Source organism: Myxine glutinosa, chromosome 10, assembly GCF_964187855.1.
Source record: "Myxine glutinosa chromosome 10, kmMyxGlut1.1, whole genome shotgun sequence".
Classification (NCBI taxonomy): Eukaryota; Metazoa; Chordata; class Myxini; order Myxiniformes; family Myxinidae; genus Myxine; species Myxine glutinosa.
In genome coordinates this window covers 101,749,257-101,765,374 of record NC_136270.1, presented here as the reverse complement: position 1 = coordinate 101,765,374, position 16,118 = coordinate 101,749,257, and the positions used below count along the sequence as shown (strand labels likewise).

The following is a 16,118-nucleotide window of genomic DNA, read 5'->3' as shown; positions in this document are numbered from 1 at the left end:
AAAGGAAGCAAGGAATTGAGGCAAAAAAAAGGGAGCAAGGAATTGAGGCAAAAAAAAAGGAAGCAAGGAATTGAGGCAAAAAAAAGGGAGCAAGGAATTGAGGCAAAAAAAAGGAAGCAGGGAATTGCGGCAAAAAAAAAAGGAAGCAAGGAATTGAGGCAAAAAAAAAGGAAGCATGGAATTGAGGCAAAAAAAAGGAAGCAAAGAATTGAGGCAAAAAAAGGAAGCAAGGAATTGAGGCCAAAAAAAAAAGGAAGCAAGGAATTGAGGGGAAAAAAAGGAAGCATGGAATTGAGACAAAAAAAAGGAAGCAAAGAATTGAGGCAAAAAAAAGGAAGCATGGAATTGAGACAAAAAAAAGGAAGCAAAGAATTGAGGCAAAAAAAGGAAGCAAGGAATTGAGGCCAAAAAAAAAAGGAAGCAAGGAATTGAGGGGAAAAAAAAAGGAAGCAAGGAATTGAGGCAAAAAAATAAAGAAGCAAGGATTTGAGGCAAAAAAAAAAGGAAGCATGAAATTGAGGCAAAAAAAGGGGAAACGAATTGAGGCAAAAAAAAAGGAAGCAAGGAATTGAGGCAAAAAAAAGGAAGCAAGGAATTGAGGCCAAAAAAAAAAAGGAAGGAAGGAATTGAGGGGAAAAAAAAAGGAAGCAAGGAATTGAGGCATAAAAAAAAAGAAGCAAGGATTTGAGGCAAAAAAAAAGGAAGCATGAAATTGAGGCAAAAAAAAGGGGCAAGGAATTGAGGCAAAAAAAAAGGAAGCAAGGAATTGAGGCAAAAAAAAAGGAAGCAAGGAATTGAGGCAAAAAAAAGGAAGCAAGGAATTGAGGCAAAAAAAAGGAAGCATGGAATTGAGGCAAAAAAAAAGGAAGCATGGAATTGAGGCAAAAAAAAAGGAAGCAAGGAATTGAGGCAAAAAAAGGAAGCATGGAATTGAGGCAAAAAAAAAGGAAGCAAGGAATTGAGGCAAAAAAAGGAAGCATGGAATTGAGGCCAAAAAAAAAAGGAAGCATGGAAATGAGGCAAAAAAAGGAAGCAAGGAATTGAGGGGGGAAAAATAGGAAGCAAGGAATTGAGGCAAAAAAAAAAGAAGCAAGGTGCTAATAGTAAATCAGCAACGAACTGGAGAAGGAAGTCAAGAGGAGCCTAATTGATGTGATTGTCATGTTGTGTTCTTGGCACATTTGTTGCTCACTCAACAGTACAATGGCATTGCTCACACTTGTACTAGTACTGACTGCTGATAGCAACATGAAGCCTAATGTTGGTCGGTGTAATGATTCATTGGGACGCAGTGATTTTTCACTGAAATATTGTTGGTATATACAGACTTGGCATTTAATATGGAATATTTTTTTTGTGGGGGTGAACTTACTTTTCAAGATGTCTTCGAACCAAAAGTTCATTGGAATTATGTTGAAATTATTCTAGATTTTGTTAATGTGACTTTTAAAAGAAACAAAAACCACATTTGACATTTCGAAACAAATAAATTGATCCTTGAGAGTGATGTAAACTGATATCGAACTCAATTCACGGACAGTACTGTGTTAAACTTCTGTACGTTTTCCAGAAGTATCTCTTTATCTTGCACATTAGCCAAAAATTTTTTATAACAAAAACAAAAGTTAAATTACGACTGGGATTACGGACAGTAAAATTACAGCTCAGTACTTCGTGTAACCCCCACGAGCATTCAGGAGAGCACGTACACGTTGAGGCATGCTGTTCACGAGATTTGCCAAGGTTTGGACAGGAATCGCTTGCCATGCAGTGACAATAGCCTGCTGCAATTCACGCACAGAGGTCGGCTGCTGGTCCAAGTGGTCGATTTGACGCGTTAATTCTGCCCACAAGTTCTCTATCGGATTCATATCCGGGGACATGGCAGGCCACTCCATATGCTCTACGCCACGGTCAGCAAGAAAGTGTTGGATCATGCGAGCATGATGAGGCCGTGCATTGTCATCTTGGAAGACAAAGTTTCCTCGAAAGGCTGCACTAGCAAATGGAAGCAATGTTTCTTCCAGAATGGCCCTGTGCTTGAATTCAGCTTTCCATTCAGAACAACCATGTCAGTTTTGCCCCCTCCATGAAAAGCAGCCCAAACGGTCACCCCACCACCTCCAGCTTGGACTCTTGGCACTATACAATCTTTGTTGTAGGCTTCATGCACTTTTCTGCACACTCGGACGCGACCATCTTGACGATAGACCAGAAATCTAGACTCGTCACTGAAGATCGCCTGATTCCAGTGTCCTGGCTGCCTTTGACGGTGTTCTCTGGCCCACTGCAATCGGCGCTGGCGGTGTTGTCTGGTCAGGCGTGGCTTTCTCAGGGGACGCCTGGCACGATAGCCTGCTTGAACCAGTCGTTGGTTGACTAGCCTTCTGGATACAGGCACATTTGTCAGTTGCTGCCACTCAGCCCTAAGCCGATTAGCTGACTTGGTACGGCCATTGCGGACTAACCAGTGCAGCTGGCCATCATCCCTCCTTGTGGTTCTGCGGGGACGTCCTGGCCTCGGTATTGGAGTAGGGACACCCCTCTGAGCATTTCGTTTCAGGATCTTTGACACCTGACCTTGAGTGATGCCATACTGCCGAGCAATAGCACGCTGTTTCATGCCGTAATTTCGTAAAGCCACCACTCCATGACAAACAGCATTGTCGAGTTGACGGACCATCTCCAGAGGAAGCGGCAATAACTTTTGGAGACGTGCAGCAGTTGTTTTCCACTAATACAGAACGCAACAACCCTTGTACACCCGACTGTGAAGCCAATCATCAAATGCACCTGTCCGTACATTTTGCCACGCCACCTGTGATATAATCCTGTTGTTGACTTCTTGCTGTGACAGACAATCAGTGACATGGTTCTTTTAACAAATAAATCACCAAAGTGTAAAAGAAACTCACCAGATTGATATACTGAGTTAAGAAAGTAAACCCAAGTCAAGAAAAAAAAAATATTCCATATTAAATGCCAAGTCTGTATATATATATATATATATATATTGTTGCGGATATGGGATTTGGATCCATCCATATCCGCTTGTAAATATTCCCCTATTTCCCCAATACTTCCCAACTATCCCCAATCCCCCATTCCCTAGTCCCATTTTCTGTAAACAACACTCTGTAGACCCGACCTCCCCCTTTTTCCCCCATTAAATGTCGCATCCAGGTCCACCGCATCTCACGTAGACAACTATAGGACATCTTGCTAGTTATTCTTAGTCTATGTCAGTTAAGGACTCGTTTCCATTAATTCTGACTCTTCGTTGCACCAGAATGTGATTGTATGGCACCGTTAGAAAGTTTAGGACCTCCCAATACCTCCCCGCAGCTCTTCCTCATGGTACAACAACAACAACAACAATAACAACAACAGCGGCGGCGGCGTGGGGAGTGTGCGTCCTCACTCCGGCTTGGTTAGCCGCCATTGAACATGTGCTCCGACGGGGTTACCACGCAGGGGCTCGCTGTCAGCTCCTCGTCAAGGGCGGAGCCCGGTAACCCCCCCGCACCCAATATAAGCGGCGGACCGATTCCATCTGGGGCGGAGCCAATGAGCCGAGGGCGTGTCACTCCCCGCTGAACATGCGCAGGAAGAGGGAGGTGACGTGAGATGCGCCCACACGACGGAGAGAGAAGACGCCACCTCCAAGCGCTGAATACCTCCCCGCATCTCTGGACCGGACCGCGTTTGATTCTGCCCCTGAGCCAAGGTGCACCTTGTGCTATCGACTGCCTGCCCTTCCTTGCCATCAATCCCTGTGTAAGTCAGTCTTGTTCCGTTTGTCTGTGGTCTGTCGGGGATAAGATAAGACTGTGTCTAAGTGCCCATCTTTTCTGTGCTTTACCTCTTACCGTGTAATCTACCCGTTTCTGCATCACCAATATTATATCCTCCTCCGGAGGTCTTGAGAACTGTACCCCTTGTGTCGTTGCATTAATCCCAGCCGTTGTGTCATTTCCTTCATTGATTTAGCATAGCGCGACTTGGTCAACGTCGAGTGGAATCGGGCGGGATAGGGTTCTAATCGGGGAGTAACTGTGCGGACGCGGTAATACCAAACCGCTCGGTAAACTAACATCTAAAACCGCGTCTGTAACAATATATATATATATATATATATATATATATATATATATATATATATATATATATATATATATATATATATATATATATATATATATATATATATATACATACACGCACACAGTACATATATCGTGGGATTCATCACATGGTGCTGCCACTTATGTTGGAATTGCTGAAGACAAACAATGTGTTTCATTCATCTTGTCATTGTGCTAGTTCCCTACTTTATCTTATCTGTGAAATTGAGGTTCATGGAAGAATGAGGTGACAGAGGGGGGAAAGGTTATGCACCTGCAGTGGGGCAGTGAGGCAACAAGCAAAACTAAATCGGCACTTGGTGGAGTGCATACCTCCACCAGGCTAAACAGTTTACGTTTTGTATCCCACCTATAGGTGGTCACCGATTACAAATATGGATATGGACCTGAACCAAAATTTAATCGGCTTGTTCTTTTCACTTACCCAACTCATCCACCAAGTTTTGCCATAACCCGTCCAAAACGTTTTTGAAATATCATGCTATATATCGTTTTTTTGGCCCCTCCACTCAATGGTGAAGAATCACTTTAAAAAAAAAAACAATTCGCGTATCCGGATCCATATTTGGATCTTCACGAAAATCGAATACATTTTTCCTTGTCACACACCCTACCCGTCCACCAAATGTCTTCTGAATCCATCTACAACGTTTTGAGATATCCTGTTCACAAACAGACAAACAAACAGACAGGGGTGAAAATATAACCTCCATCCACCTTTGGTGGCGGAGGTAATTAAGGAGTGAAGTGTTACTTGTAATACCCTCTCCCACCACCACTGAGAGCAGCGCAGACATGGTACACATTTGCGTAGAGAATTTGCATCTGTCCCACCTTAACAACCCCCGGGGGAGGGGGTCAAACCAAGTAGCTACAACCATTTGTCTAATGATCTTAGACCCTTGGCAAGTTTGGTTGATATTGGATAAGCAACGACCAAATCTATCTGTCACGGACATGCAGACAGACAGACAGTATTTTAGTTTGATATAAATTGCTGGATAGATGGGTTGGATCCTCAGTCCATAACCACGTTCAAATCTAAAGCAGTTGTGCTCGGAAGGTCCAAACGATTAAACTTAAGTGGAACACGATAAGTACCAACTCTCAGAGAGTGCGATCGAGCTTCCAGACAGGGAATCATCGAGAAAAGGGGGAGGAAATGACATGTCTCATGACATGACATGACCCTGAAATCTCATGACATGACCCTGAAAAGGAAATATCTTCATATGGTCACCTGGTGTGGGGCAAAAGCCAAAGAGTTTGTCGACGTCATAATTAGGCGTAGCAGCACACCAATACTCGCCGTCCTCACGCCCTTCCTGGGTACACGCGTTGTACTGTCGTCCATTAAACGTAAATGGAAAGGAGCAGAGTGCACCCAATACATTCCCTCTTCGTGTTGGCACAAAGTCTGCACACAACACGGAAAACAAATCCTCATTGCACATACCTCCTTCATACCTTATGACAGATGAACGAAGGATCATGTTTCTCTCCATAATCATTAAACAACAACAATGGAAGACAACTCCGTTTATACGTTTTTTTTCTGTACAACGTTTCATATCCGTAACGTTTCAGTAGAAATCTGCCATTTATTCTGCTCTGCACCTGTCTCTTTCTTGCAGAATGTGAAGTTTCTGTGCAGGTCATAGTTGTGTGTGGTTGCACACCATTGGCGGCCATCTTCCCGGCCAATTGTCGTGCAAGCCGAGTATCTCTGCCCATTGAAAACGAACGGAATGGCGCAGTCCATCCCTGGAGTACTCCCGCCATATGTTTGCATCGCTGAGAAGACCGGTCAAAGGGATGACGTGAACATTCTCATTGTTATAATCATTTGAGTCCGTAACACACCATCTGCAGTTCAGATTTAAAACAGTACATCTTTTGCTGAGTGTTTCCGGTCTCTAATCCTTAGCCTGGAGTTGGCTTAGCGGTTATGTTTAGGGTTAGGGTTAGGGTTAGGGTTAGGGTTAGGGTTAGGGTTAGGGTTATGGTTAGGGATAGGGTTAGGGTGTGGGTGCCGGGTTGGGATCCGAGTTGTTAGGGTTATGGTTATGCTTATGGTCAGGGTTAGGGTTAGGGTTAGGGTTAGGGTTCGGGTGCCGGGTTGGGGTGCCGGCTTGGGATCCTAGGATCCTGGGTCCGTAATCCCTGTCGATCGCTGAATTAACACCAGGGGGGTTGACTCAGCCTGTCATCCTTCCGAGGTCGGCAAATTGAGTACCAGTTTGCTGGGATGAATGATCACGGTGTGTACCCCGATTTAGAATAGGTACACCGTATCCCTGCGCATCGTAAGAGGCGACTAAGGGTTGGCGTCAGGAAGGACATCTGGCCATAAAAACATTGCCTCAAACAGGGAACCATGATTGTCATGGGGCCCGCAAGGCTAACCCCCCCCCCCCTCCAGTGGGGGGAAAATTGGGCTTAAAACGATCATTCATTCATTCATTTTTTTCCGGTCTCTAATCCCTGGTAGGGTGTGCTTCCATTGGTAGGTGCTCAGTATGACTTCTGAACTGGTTGGCATGTCATGACCCTGAAAATAAACACCATGACTCCATGCGTTTGCGATCACGGAAATGAGCACATCCATTTTCTGTAAGCAATTTGGCAATTTCGCAGGTTTATTAACGCAATGCCAACAATTTGACTCATGGAAACACAGCCTAATCATTTGGGTTCGTTTCACAACTTACATTCTGCCTGACCGTTCCAACCTCGCTGCACAGTGCGACTGAAACTCCTCCAAAAAATAAATCAAGGTTGCTCTATATTCCCATTATCCTGGCATGCTTACAAGTTTTATACATCCGTAAGCCCACCGCACAGATGGGGCTCACGATTGTGTAATTCTTTGCAATGACGAAGCCCAAATGCACCTGTGGAAGTGCAGGAGAACTCGGTGTCTCGGCAAGAGCAGACGACTCGGGTGTCTCCATCGAACTTCAGCCAGTGCAGAATTCCACCTTCAGCCCAGGCCCCATCAATGCACCAGCGATGAGTGGGTTCTTCTGGCTTTTGTGCGTCTGCCATACCTGTACACAATTATTACAAAGCTGTGACAATCTTCCAATTTATTTTAAAACGTTTATTCAGTTGGTTTAAAAAAAATTGACCTTCAATTTGGTTTGTAAATCTACCTAATGATGATTTAAAACGTGACTCACTCAACGTCTATGATAATGATCACCTGGAAATCGTTTGTTAAAAGGTGACTGTCACATCATCAACTGACATTTAAACCAATGTTAATTAATTTGAGGTTGTGTCTTTCATCCCATTAAATTCTGACATTAATAAGCTTTCGCTTTATGTTTGTACAGGAACTAATGAGGTACACAAAAATGGTAAGTACTTGCCTGTCGCTGCTCTTCCGACATTTGCTCGGGGACATCTGCCTCGTCTGACACCAAAATCCGTGCACCCAGCCAATGCCTCTGTGAGACCCGTGCGAGGAGTGATGGTGAGAAGATAAGAGGTGGAGGGAAATGTGATGAGAATGGAGTACCGCTTTGCCAAGGCTTTTCTAGTTCAACTCAAAATTTCAGTGTTTCACAGAGAAGGAACAAGAGAGAGAGATAGAGAGATATTTACAAGCCAATATTATTGCTTTTCATGCAAAAAGCCCGTTTGCCAATCCCATCTGAGCACATGGCTCAAGATACATCCCAGGTTCAAATACTTAATTGTCCGTTGTCTCCTAATGTCCTGATAATTTATGTAAAAGTACGCTGATCTGTCCTTTGCCTACATGCAGTGTACACTAACGGTCAAAAGTTTTAGAACACCTTAATTTTTTCCAGTTTTTATTGAAATTTAAGCAATTCAAGTCCAGTGAATAACCTGAAATGGTACAAAGGTATGCAGGAAGACAGACAGGCCATTATAACCCTTAAAAGTGTCGCTCTTTCCTTAAGAGAAATTGCAAAGAAAGCCAAGGTGTCAGTGAGTAGTTTCCTACACCATCAAAAGGCACTTGGAAACTGGAGGAAACTCTGACAGAAAGAGGTCTGGCAGACCCAAAGCCACAACTGAATTAGAAGACAAGTTTCTGAGAGTCAACAGCTTGCGTGATAGGCGGCTCAGAGGACAACAGCTTCAAGCACAGCTTAAGGGTGTAGTACTGGTGAAAAATTGAGAAAACTACATAGGTACCTTTGAGAGGCCTTTACACAAAAACAAAGTCAAGTTAATATCTAATTTTCAGTTTTTCGAGAAAGATATAATCTTGGCTTTAACTCAGACCAGTTTCAACGCTTCTTTGTCATATTACATGCATATAATTTGCATAAATTAGACCGTCAATAAAAAACAAGGAAAAACAAAGAACACATTTCTACTTCTATCTTCTATGTCACCTATCATTCTTTTCACACAAAACTTGGTACATGTATTATACATGTGTTACTCTACTACCTGATGAGAGGATTTTGTGAAATTATGTCAAATGTTCACTAATTAGCTAATTATGCCAATTACCAGATAAAACTTGGTTGTCCTTCAATAAATCCACAATGGCTACTCCTATAAACAAAAGCCTTCATCATTTTAAAGGAAGTGATATTCTGAATATCCTGTCCAAATTTCAGCCCAAAAGAATGATGCAAATTAAAGTTATAACAAATTTCATGCAAAATAGTATATTTCTTGTAAATTGCGTGTGAAGATAACATTAGATATTTTAAAAGAAATACTGAATGAGTTTATACAATACGTATGAATCTAAACCGTAAAAACATAGTTATTTTTAAAAGAGGCATATTGGAAAGTTCACCAGTACTACACCCTTAAAGGAAGTGATATTCTGAATATCCTGTCCAAATTTCAGCCCAAAAGAATGATGCATTTCCCAAGTTATAACAAATTTCATGCAAAATATTATATTGAATTGAATTGAAATTTGAATTTTTCAATAATTAGGGGTACTTCTATGACCTCTAATAGCATGATTCTTGTTTATAAGACTATAAGGAAACTGTTCAGCTAAAAATAAATAAAAAAATTAAAAAAATCACCTGTTCACCAGTACTACACCCTTAACACTGGTCCAAGTAAGCACGTCTCAGTTTCAACTGTGAAGAGAAGACTCCGAGCTGCAGGTTTGACAGGTCGGGTGGCAGTAAGAAAGCCATTGCTAGGATGGAAAAATAAGAAAAAGAGGATTGACTGGGCCATGAAGCACCGCCAGTGGACTACTGAAGACTGGAAGAAGGTCTTATGGACCAATGAATCAAAATTTGAAATCTTTGGTTCATCACGCAGGGTTTTTGTATGCCGTCGAGGAGGCGAAAGGATGGTTTCTCAGTGTGTGACACCAACTGTCAAACATGGAGGAGGAAGCGTGATGGTCTGGGGCGCTTTTGCTGGATCCAGAGTCGTCGACTTGCACAGAGTGACTGGCACCCTGAACCAAAAGGGCTACCACAGCATTTTGCAGCGCCATGCAATACCACTGGTATACGCCTAGTTGGTCAGGGGTTCATCCTACAGCAAGATAATGACCCTAAACACACCTCCAGGCTATGTCAAAACTACCTTCGAGGAAAAGAACAAGACGGGAAGCTTCTATTCATGGAATGGCCAGCACAGTCTCCAGACTTAAACCCCATCGAGCTGGTTTGGGATGAACTGGACAGAAGGGTGAAAGCAAAGCAACCCACAAGTGCAACACATTTGTGGGAACTTCTGCAACAGTGTTGGGAAGAACTTCCCGAACAATCTTTGATTTCCATTGTAGAAAGAATGACACGAGTGTGTTCGGCGGATATATCTGCAAAAGGTGGCTACTTTGCTGAGTCAAAAAATTAAATTAAATTTTGTTAAACAAAATGATTCTATGATTTCTTTTTTATCTCCAATTGTTTATTTGTTCTATGCTTAATTTCAGAGTACTGTTATGAATTTGGTAATGCAACATCTAGAGCTAGGTAGATCTGAATAGGTAGGTATTCGGCTGTCGTGACAGGGACTCTACATGTAATAAGTTATTGATGTTCAGGCGGTTGTCGGGGTAAGATGTATGAGTGTGGATCTACCTGGAGATTCGAGTGTTAAATAGTGAGGGATTAAAGGTAACGCCCCTGTGAGTATCACCTAGTAATCAAACCTTTGTCCTTTATGGCACTGCAAACCACATAAACATTAGTTAGGTCCTTAGTGCAACATTAAATAATTCCCTTTCCCTGACATTGACTTCGTAATAAATGGACACCAACCAGGCCAAGAACACCGCCACAATACACCGCCACCGTTTACACCTCCAAGGCCTACAAACCTCGCCTGCGCACCTCAAAGGCCTACCAACCTCGCTGGCACGTGTTACACCAGGACCGCGGGGTCACGGACGGGAGATGTCAGGAGTCGCATGCCGCAGAGGGCGTGACCTGGGCGAGTTGGGAGGCTATGATTGGCTGAGGAGCGCGCCAATGTGACGTCATCGGCCACCAATATAGGCGACGGTCGGACGCCATTTCGGCAGTTCGAGTGGAGTCCAGAGTTGAGAGAGTTGAGTCGCAGAGTTCGAGTGGAGTCCAGAGTTGAGAGAGTTGAGTCGCAGAGTTCGAGTGGAGTCCAGAGTTGAGAGAGTTGAGTCGCAGAGTTCGAGTGGAGTCCAGAGTTGAGAGAGTTGAGTCGCAGAGTTCGAGTGGAGTCCAGAGTTGAGAGAGTTCGAGTGGAGTCCAGAGTTGAGAGAGTTCGAGTGGAGTCCAGAGTTGAGAGAGTTGAGTCGCAGAGTTCGTTGTTACAGTTCCGTACCAGAGTTCGTGGCAGTTGGCACAGGACACGGTTCGTTGCACAGTTCGTCGGAGTTGGCACAGGACACGGTTCGTTGAACATTCGTGACCACAGCTCGTTGCAGTTGGCAGTTGGCACTTGGTTTTGGTTGCTTCGTGCAGCCCTGCGGTGGACCGTTGGAGCAAAGGAGCTCGTGGTGTGTGTGGGCCGTTGGACCGACGAGGCCTGGTGGCGCTTGGAGGCGGACGCAGAGGGCCGTGGAACTTGGAGCGAGGTGTGCGATCGGGCCGAAAGGAGCGGTGTTGGACGGCAGCCACAAAGACGACGAAAGACCAGATAAGCCCGAATCCGCGTACATTTTGAACGACGTGACGTGTTCTTTTCGTAATTAATCTCCCTCGTTTTGTGTTTGATATCAGTCGTGTGGGGACGTCCCGATTTAGTTATTAGTATTACCGGCGCGTGTTTTTTTCACTGTTATTGCTTTTCAATAATAAATCCTTATATTATTTTCTGTACATATTTGAACGCAGTTTCCTGGGTGTTTCATTTTAATAGATAAGGCTGTGGAGCTCGTTGCGTCTGGCCTCCCGCGCGTTTAACTTTGTGTTGAGCTTGAATCCGCCATTGAGTTTTCGCCTCGGGAGTGTAAAGTCTCGCAATCGGTCATCCGTGTTACCCTACGGTGTTCACCAAGGGTAGTCACGCGACAGTACATTGAGACATTAAACTGCGTAAATTTCAATAAAAACTGGAAAAATTGAGGTGTTCTAAAAGTTTTGACCGGTAGTGTTTATATACAGATCTTAGAGACTGCAGAATAAATCATACACTTATCAAATAAGTTTGAAAAATCCTGCACATACTGTATATGAGCCTCGTATGTGCACTACTTCACACTTACAAAGTATACAAAGGAAGGTTCTGGATTTAATTTATTTAAATATAAAAAACATTGAAATATCTCTCTGTCTGTCTGTCTGTCTGTCTCTCTCTCTCTCTCTCTCTCTCTCTCTCTCTCTCTCTCTCTCTCTTGCTCACTCTCTCGCTCTCTCTCAGTATACACCTTATGGACAGCGTCACAACCCAGCATCCATGGAGATGTTGTTGTTGTTGTTGTTGTATAGCCCTGGACAGTTCTTTCAAACAAGCGCGTGGCACGGAGACAGCGGGTAGATCTCGCAGGAGCGACCCAGATATCCCCCACCTCCAGGATGGTGTACCCCCGCCTTCACAAAGTCAGGGCCATGTGAGAGAGAAAGAGAGAAAGAGAAAGAGAAAGAGAAAGAGAAAGAGAAAGAGAAAGAGAAAGAGAAAGAGAAAGAGAAAGAGAAAGAGAAAGAGAAAGAGAAAGAGAGAGAGAAAGAGAGAAAGAGAGAAAGAGAAGCGAAAGGGCCAGTCCACGGTGACCAATCGGCACTCTGACTGTGATTGCACCGCCCTGACAAATCTGGGCAGCAGGGAATAATGGGATAGATTTGGTTCCCGACTTGTATTGGGGGTAGAACCACCGCGAAGAGGCGTCCCCGATAGTTGTGACATTGAGATGTTTTGAACAAGTCTGAAAGGCCTATTTTGAAGCTTTGCCTCATTCTTTGCTTAACCAGACTCGGTGTCATAACGGTTCATCCATTGCTTCTGAGTTTAGGCCAGAGGAGGGCGGTTAACTACTGAACCCGGCCAAGTCATACCAAAGACTGAGAAAATGGTGCGTGCTGCTTCTTTGTTTAGTGCTCAGCATTTAGAGGATAGAACACAGACAAAACCTACGAGTTGGCATTCATGGGGAGGAGGAAATTACCCTTCAATTGCCCCCCTGGATGCGAAGAGAAAGGCCATGCCATAAAAGATGGCGTCGCCAGACCCGGGATTTTCCGAGAAGCAATATCACCTCCCCAAAGCTCAGTGGCTCTGTTTGTCGGAAATTAAGTCTGGCATTATCTCAAGTATGTTTCTGCATATGTATGAGTGGATTGTGTTACAGTTACTCTAAGAGCTAAAGCTATTTTATACCAATGATTAGGTTTCATCGAGGGAATTTTAGCCTTGGAAAAAGTCACAAGATTAACCCTAACCCTAACCCTAACCCTAACAACTCAGGAGATCAGACAAATATGGACTATGATTGTGATCATGATGTTGCAATAAAATATCCCATAATGACAAAACTAATCTGTAAATTGGCAAAATAACGCATTCCCTCTTTTTTTCCACAATTCTAAGAAATGGAATCTGACCTTCAACATTAGCGCTTGTGTGACATCATCTACTGTATATAGGAGTGCTGATTCATTTCACCCTCTTGGACAATTCTTGCGTGCGCCACAGTCAAAAGTCAACAGTGGAAGTGGAAAAAGATAATCATTCTTTCCGTTTTTGTGTGTTTTGCATTCATTCCATCTTCATTTTAGATGATTGAATGAATGAAAGAAAAGTTAAACATTTGTGAATGAGACAAAACAGCTACCTATATAATATTACACATGCAACAACTTTGCATTTCCCTTTCTCCTGCCCCCACCTCCCAGACCCAATCACTGCCAATCTAAATTCCCACTGATTAACATGATCTTAACCCTCATACTCAATGGCTGACCTGTTCATGTTCCAATATAAACCGCTGGCTCACAATGTGAGGAACATCGGTTCAAATTTCCATATGTTATACTGTATATTAATTGTCATCATCTACTTCTTCTTCTTCTACTACTACTACTACTACTACTACTACTAATACTATTACTACTACTGTACTACTACTACTACTACTACTACTACTACTACTACTACTACTACTACTACTCAGGTGATCTGACACCACCCACAATTGTAACCTGAAAAAAAAAATCATACGTCTGTGGCGGACACGAAAGCCCACTGGCGTGGTGACATCATTCCGCGCACCAAGTGGGCGGCGGCCACGCCCGAGGGGTAGGCGTGGCCTCAGGATATACACCGGACGCGCAGCCCGGAGCGCGCCAGTGCTACAGTGACCTCTTGTGAATAAAGACTCTTTAATTAAACCGCGTTGTCCGCTTCCTCCTTGGTAGCAAGTAAGCGTGCGTAGCACCGCGCTTTAATTGGTGACCCCGACGTGATGCGTCAAAGCCTGAACTGGGCTTCGGCCTGCAGGAACCAGATCTCCGCCTGAGTTTCCAGAACTCGGGGAGCTTCATTGCTACCGCGTTGGTTGCCATGTCGGGTGGTCAGCGACGGCTGAGCAGAACGTCGGAGGTGCTCATTCGGCAGGTCGGGAAACGCTCGGGCCGGCCCTCGGTAGTGGCACTGAGCGCCGGCTGATCAAACAGCCTCCTGTACATAACGGACACCTTGTCCGGGCACTGTTACCTGTGCGACACGGGAGCGCAGGTGAGTGTCGTTCCTGCCGGTACGTCCGACAAGCAAACCGCGGTCCAAGGTCCCGCGCTGCTTGTGGCCAATGGTACGTCTATACGCACGTACGGAAAACGCTGTCTCTCTCTGCGGTTCGGAGGGCAGGTTTTCCGTTGGTCGTTCGTTACGGCCGACGTGCCCATGGCACTGCTCGGCGCGGACTTCTTATGTGCTAATGGATTACTGGTGGATGTAAAGCGCAGAAGGCTTGTCCAGGCTGAGACATTCAGCTCGCTCGCGTGCGCGCTGCCCGCCTCGTTGAGCAGCTCACAGAGCGGCTCATCGAGCAGCTCGCCGAGCGGCTTGCTGAGCGGTTCAGTTCCGGCCAGGTTCATCTGTACGCTTCCGGCAGCGGACGAATTCGCCCGCCTCCTCGCGGGTTTCCCGGCCCTCACGCGGCCCACTTTCTCTGCGGGGGCCGTCAAACATGGGGTGGAACACCACATTCCTACCGCCGGGCCACTGGTCTATGCCCGGGCACGCCGCCTCGAGCCGACGAAGCTCGCGGTAGCGAAAGCGGGATTGATGCGAAGATGGATCTCGCGAGATCTCGGAGACGGTGGGAGGGATTTTCGAAGCTCCACACGGTCTCCACGTTTTTCGAAGTTAAGTCTGTTCACAATTGTATTTTGTCGAAACTGTATTTATCTTTCGGTGCGTGAAGTTATTGTGTGCAACTTTGGTTGTTTCTCGGTGTTTATCTTTCATAAATTGATCGTCTGTTTGCCGTGTCGTGTCTTGAGGCCTTGTACAGTGTGCACTGTACAACCTTGAGGCTTTGTTTTTCTCTCAGCGGTCCGTCGTTTGTGATCCAATAACTTTCGTTCTCTGTATTCCCAGGCTTTTCACCCATAGCCTACTTCCTTGTGTAAATCTCAACTCAAAAAAACAAAAAAAAACAACAAAAAAAAAAAAACATTTCCTTCTCTGTTCTCATTCGTTTATTCATTCTTATTCGTTCGTTCGTTCTTCGACCACGTGTTTCTCCCCCATTTCCCCAGATAGTTTTCACTCATTAACCTTCAATGTTTACACTTTCCCCTCAAGTTATGTATTCCGTCATATTTTATAACACCTTTTTCTTCTTCTTCTTTAAAAGGCTGCTTTCGACTTGCTCACCAAATCAATTCATCCCAAAAAAAATATCCATCTCCTATAGTGCCTTTTTTCTACATTCCCTAAACTCTCCTGCACTCCATCCTCCATCCAGCGTCCTTAAACGTATTTTTAACTCGAAGGTCACAAGAAACTCATTTTGCAATAAATGTTCGTTTCCCATAAATCGTACACTTTCAAAAATCCAATCTCACCCCTCCCCTCCAAATCTTCCCCATAACCCCTCCCCTCCAAATCTTCCCCATCACCCCTCCCCTCCAAATCTTCCCCATCACCCATCCCTTTCAAATCTCCCCCCTTGCCCCCTCCCTCCTAAACTACCCCCTCACCCCTCCCCGCCAAGACGCCCCCTCGCCCCTCCCCTCCTAGACTCCTGCCTCACCCCTCCCCTCCAAATCTCCCCCATATCCCATCCCTTTCAAATCCCTCCCCTTGTCCCTTCCCTCCCAAACTCCCCCCTCACCCCTCCCCTTCAAATCTCCCCACCCTCATTGCTTCTCAATTTCCCCCCTCTCACTCCCCCTCCTCAAAGCATCCTCCCCGCTTCTTCCCCCTTCAAACTCTCACCTCCATCTCCCCCAACCTTCTGCCTCGCTCTTCCCCCTCCTCAAATAACACCTCATTGTGGCTCACCCAATCACCATCAAACCTTTTGTCCGCCCCATCCTTCCCTTTCTCCGAGCTATTCTGAAATCTCTGACACACCTTCAACAGCTC

The 16,118-nt window shown here is 44.9% G+C and overlaps 1 protein-coding gene across 2 annotated transcripts in view; it reads right to left on the bottom strand.

Annotated features, from left to right (window-relative positions):
* The window catches only part of LOC137433894 (fibronectin), a 270,389-nt gene that overhangs the window by 200,805 nt on the left and 53,466 nt on the right, over nt 1–16,118 (bottom strand). For both annotated transcript variants that reach the window (XM_078785942.1, XM_078785943.1), the window contains exons 4-7: nt 7,520–7,597; nt 7,040–7,195; nt 5,763–5,939; nt 5,386–5,562 (exon numbers count right to left, since the gene is read on the bottom strand). In XM_078785942.1, coding sequence (XP_078642068.1) covers nt 5,386–5,562; nt 5,763–5,939; nt 7,040–7,195; nt 7,520–7,597 — 588 coding nt within the window. The remainder of the gene's footprint in view (nt 1–5,385; nt 5,563–5,762; nt 5,940–7,039; nt 7,196–7,519; nt 7,598–16,118) is intronic.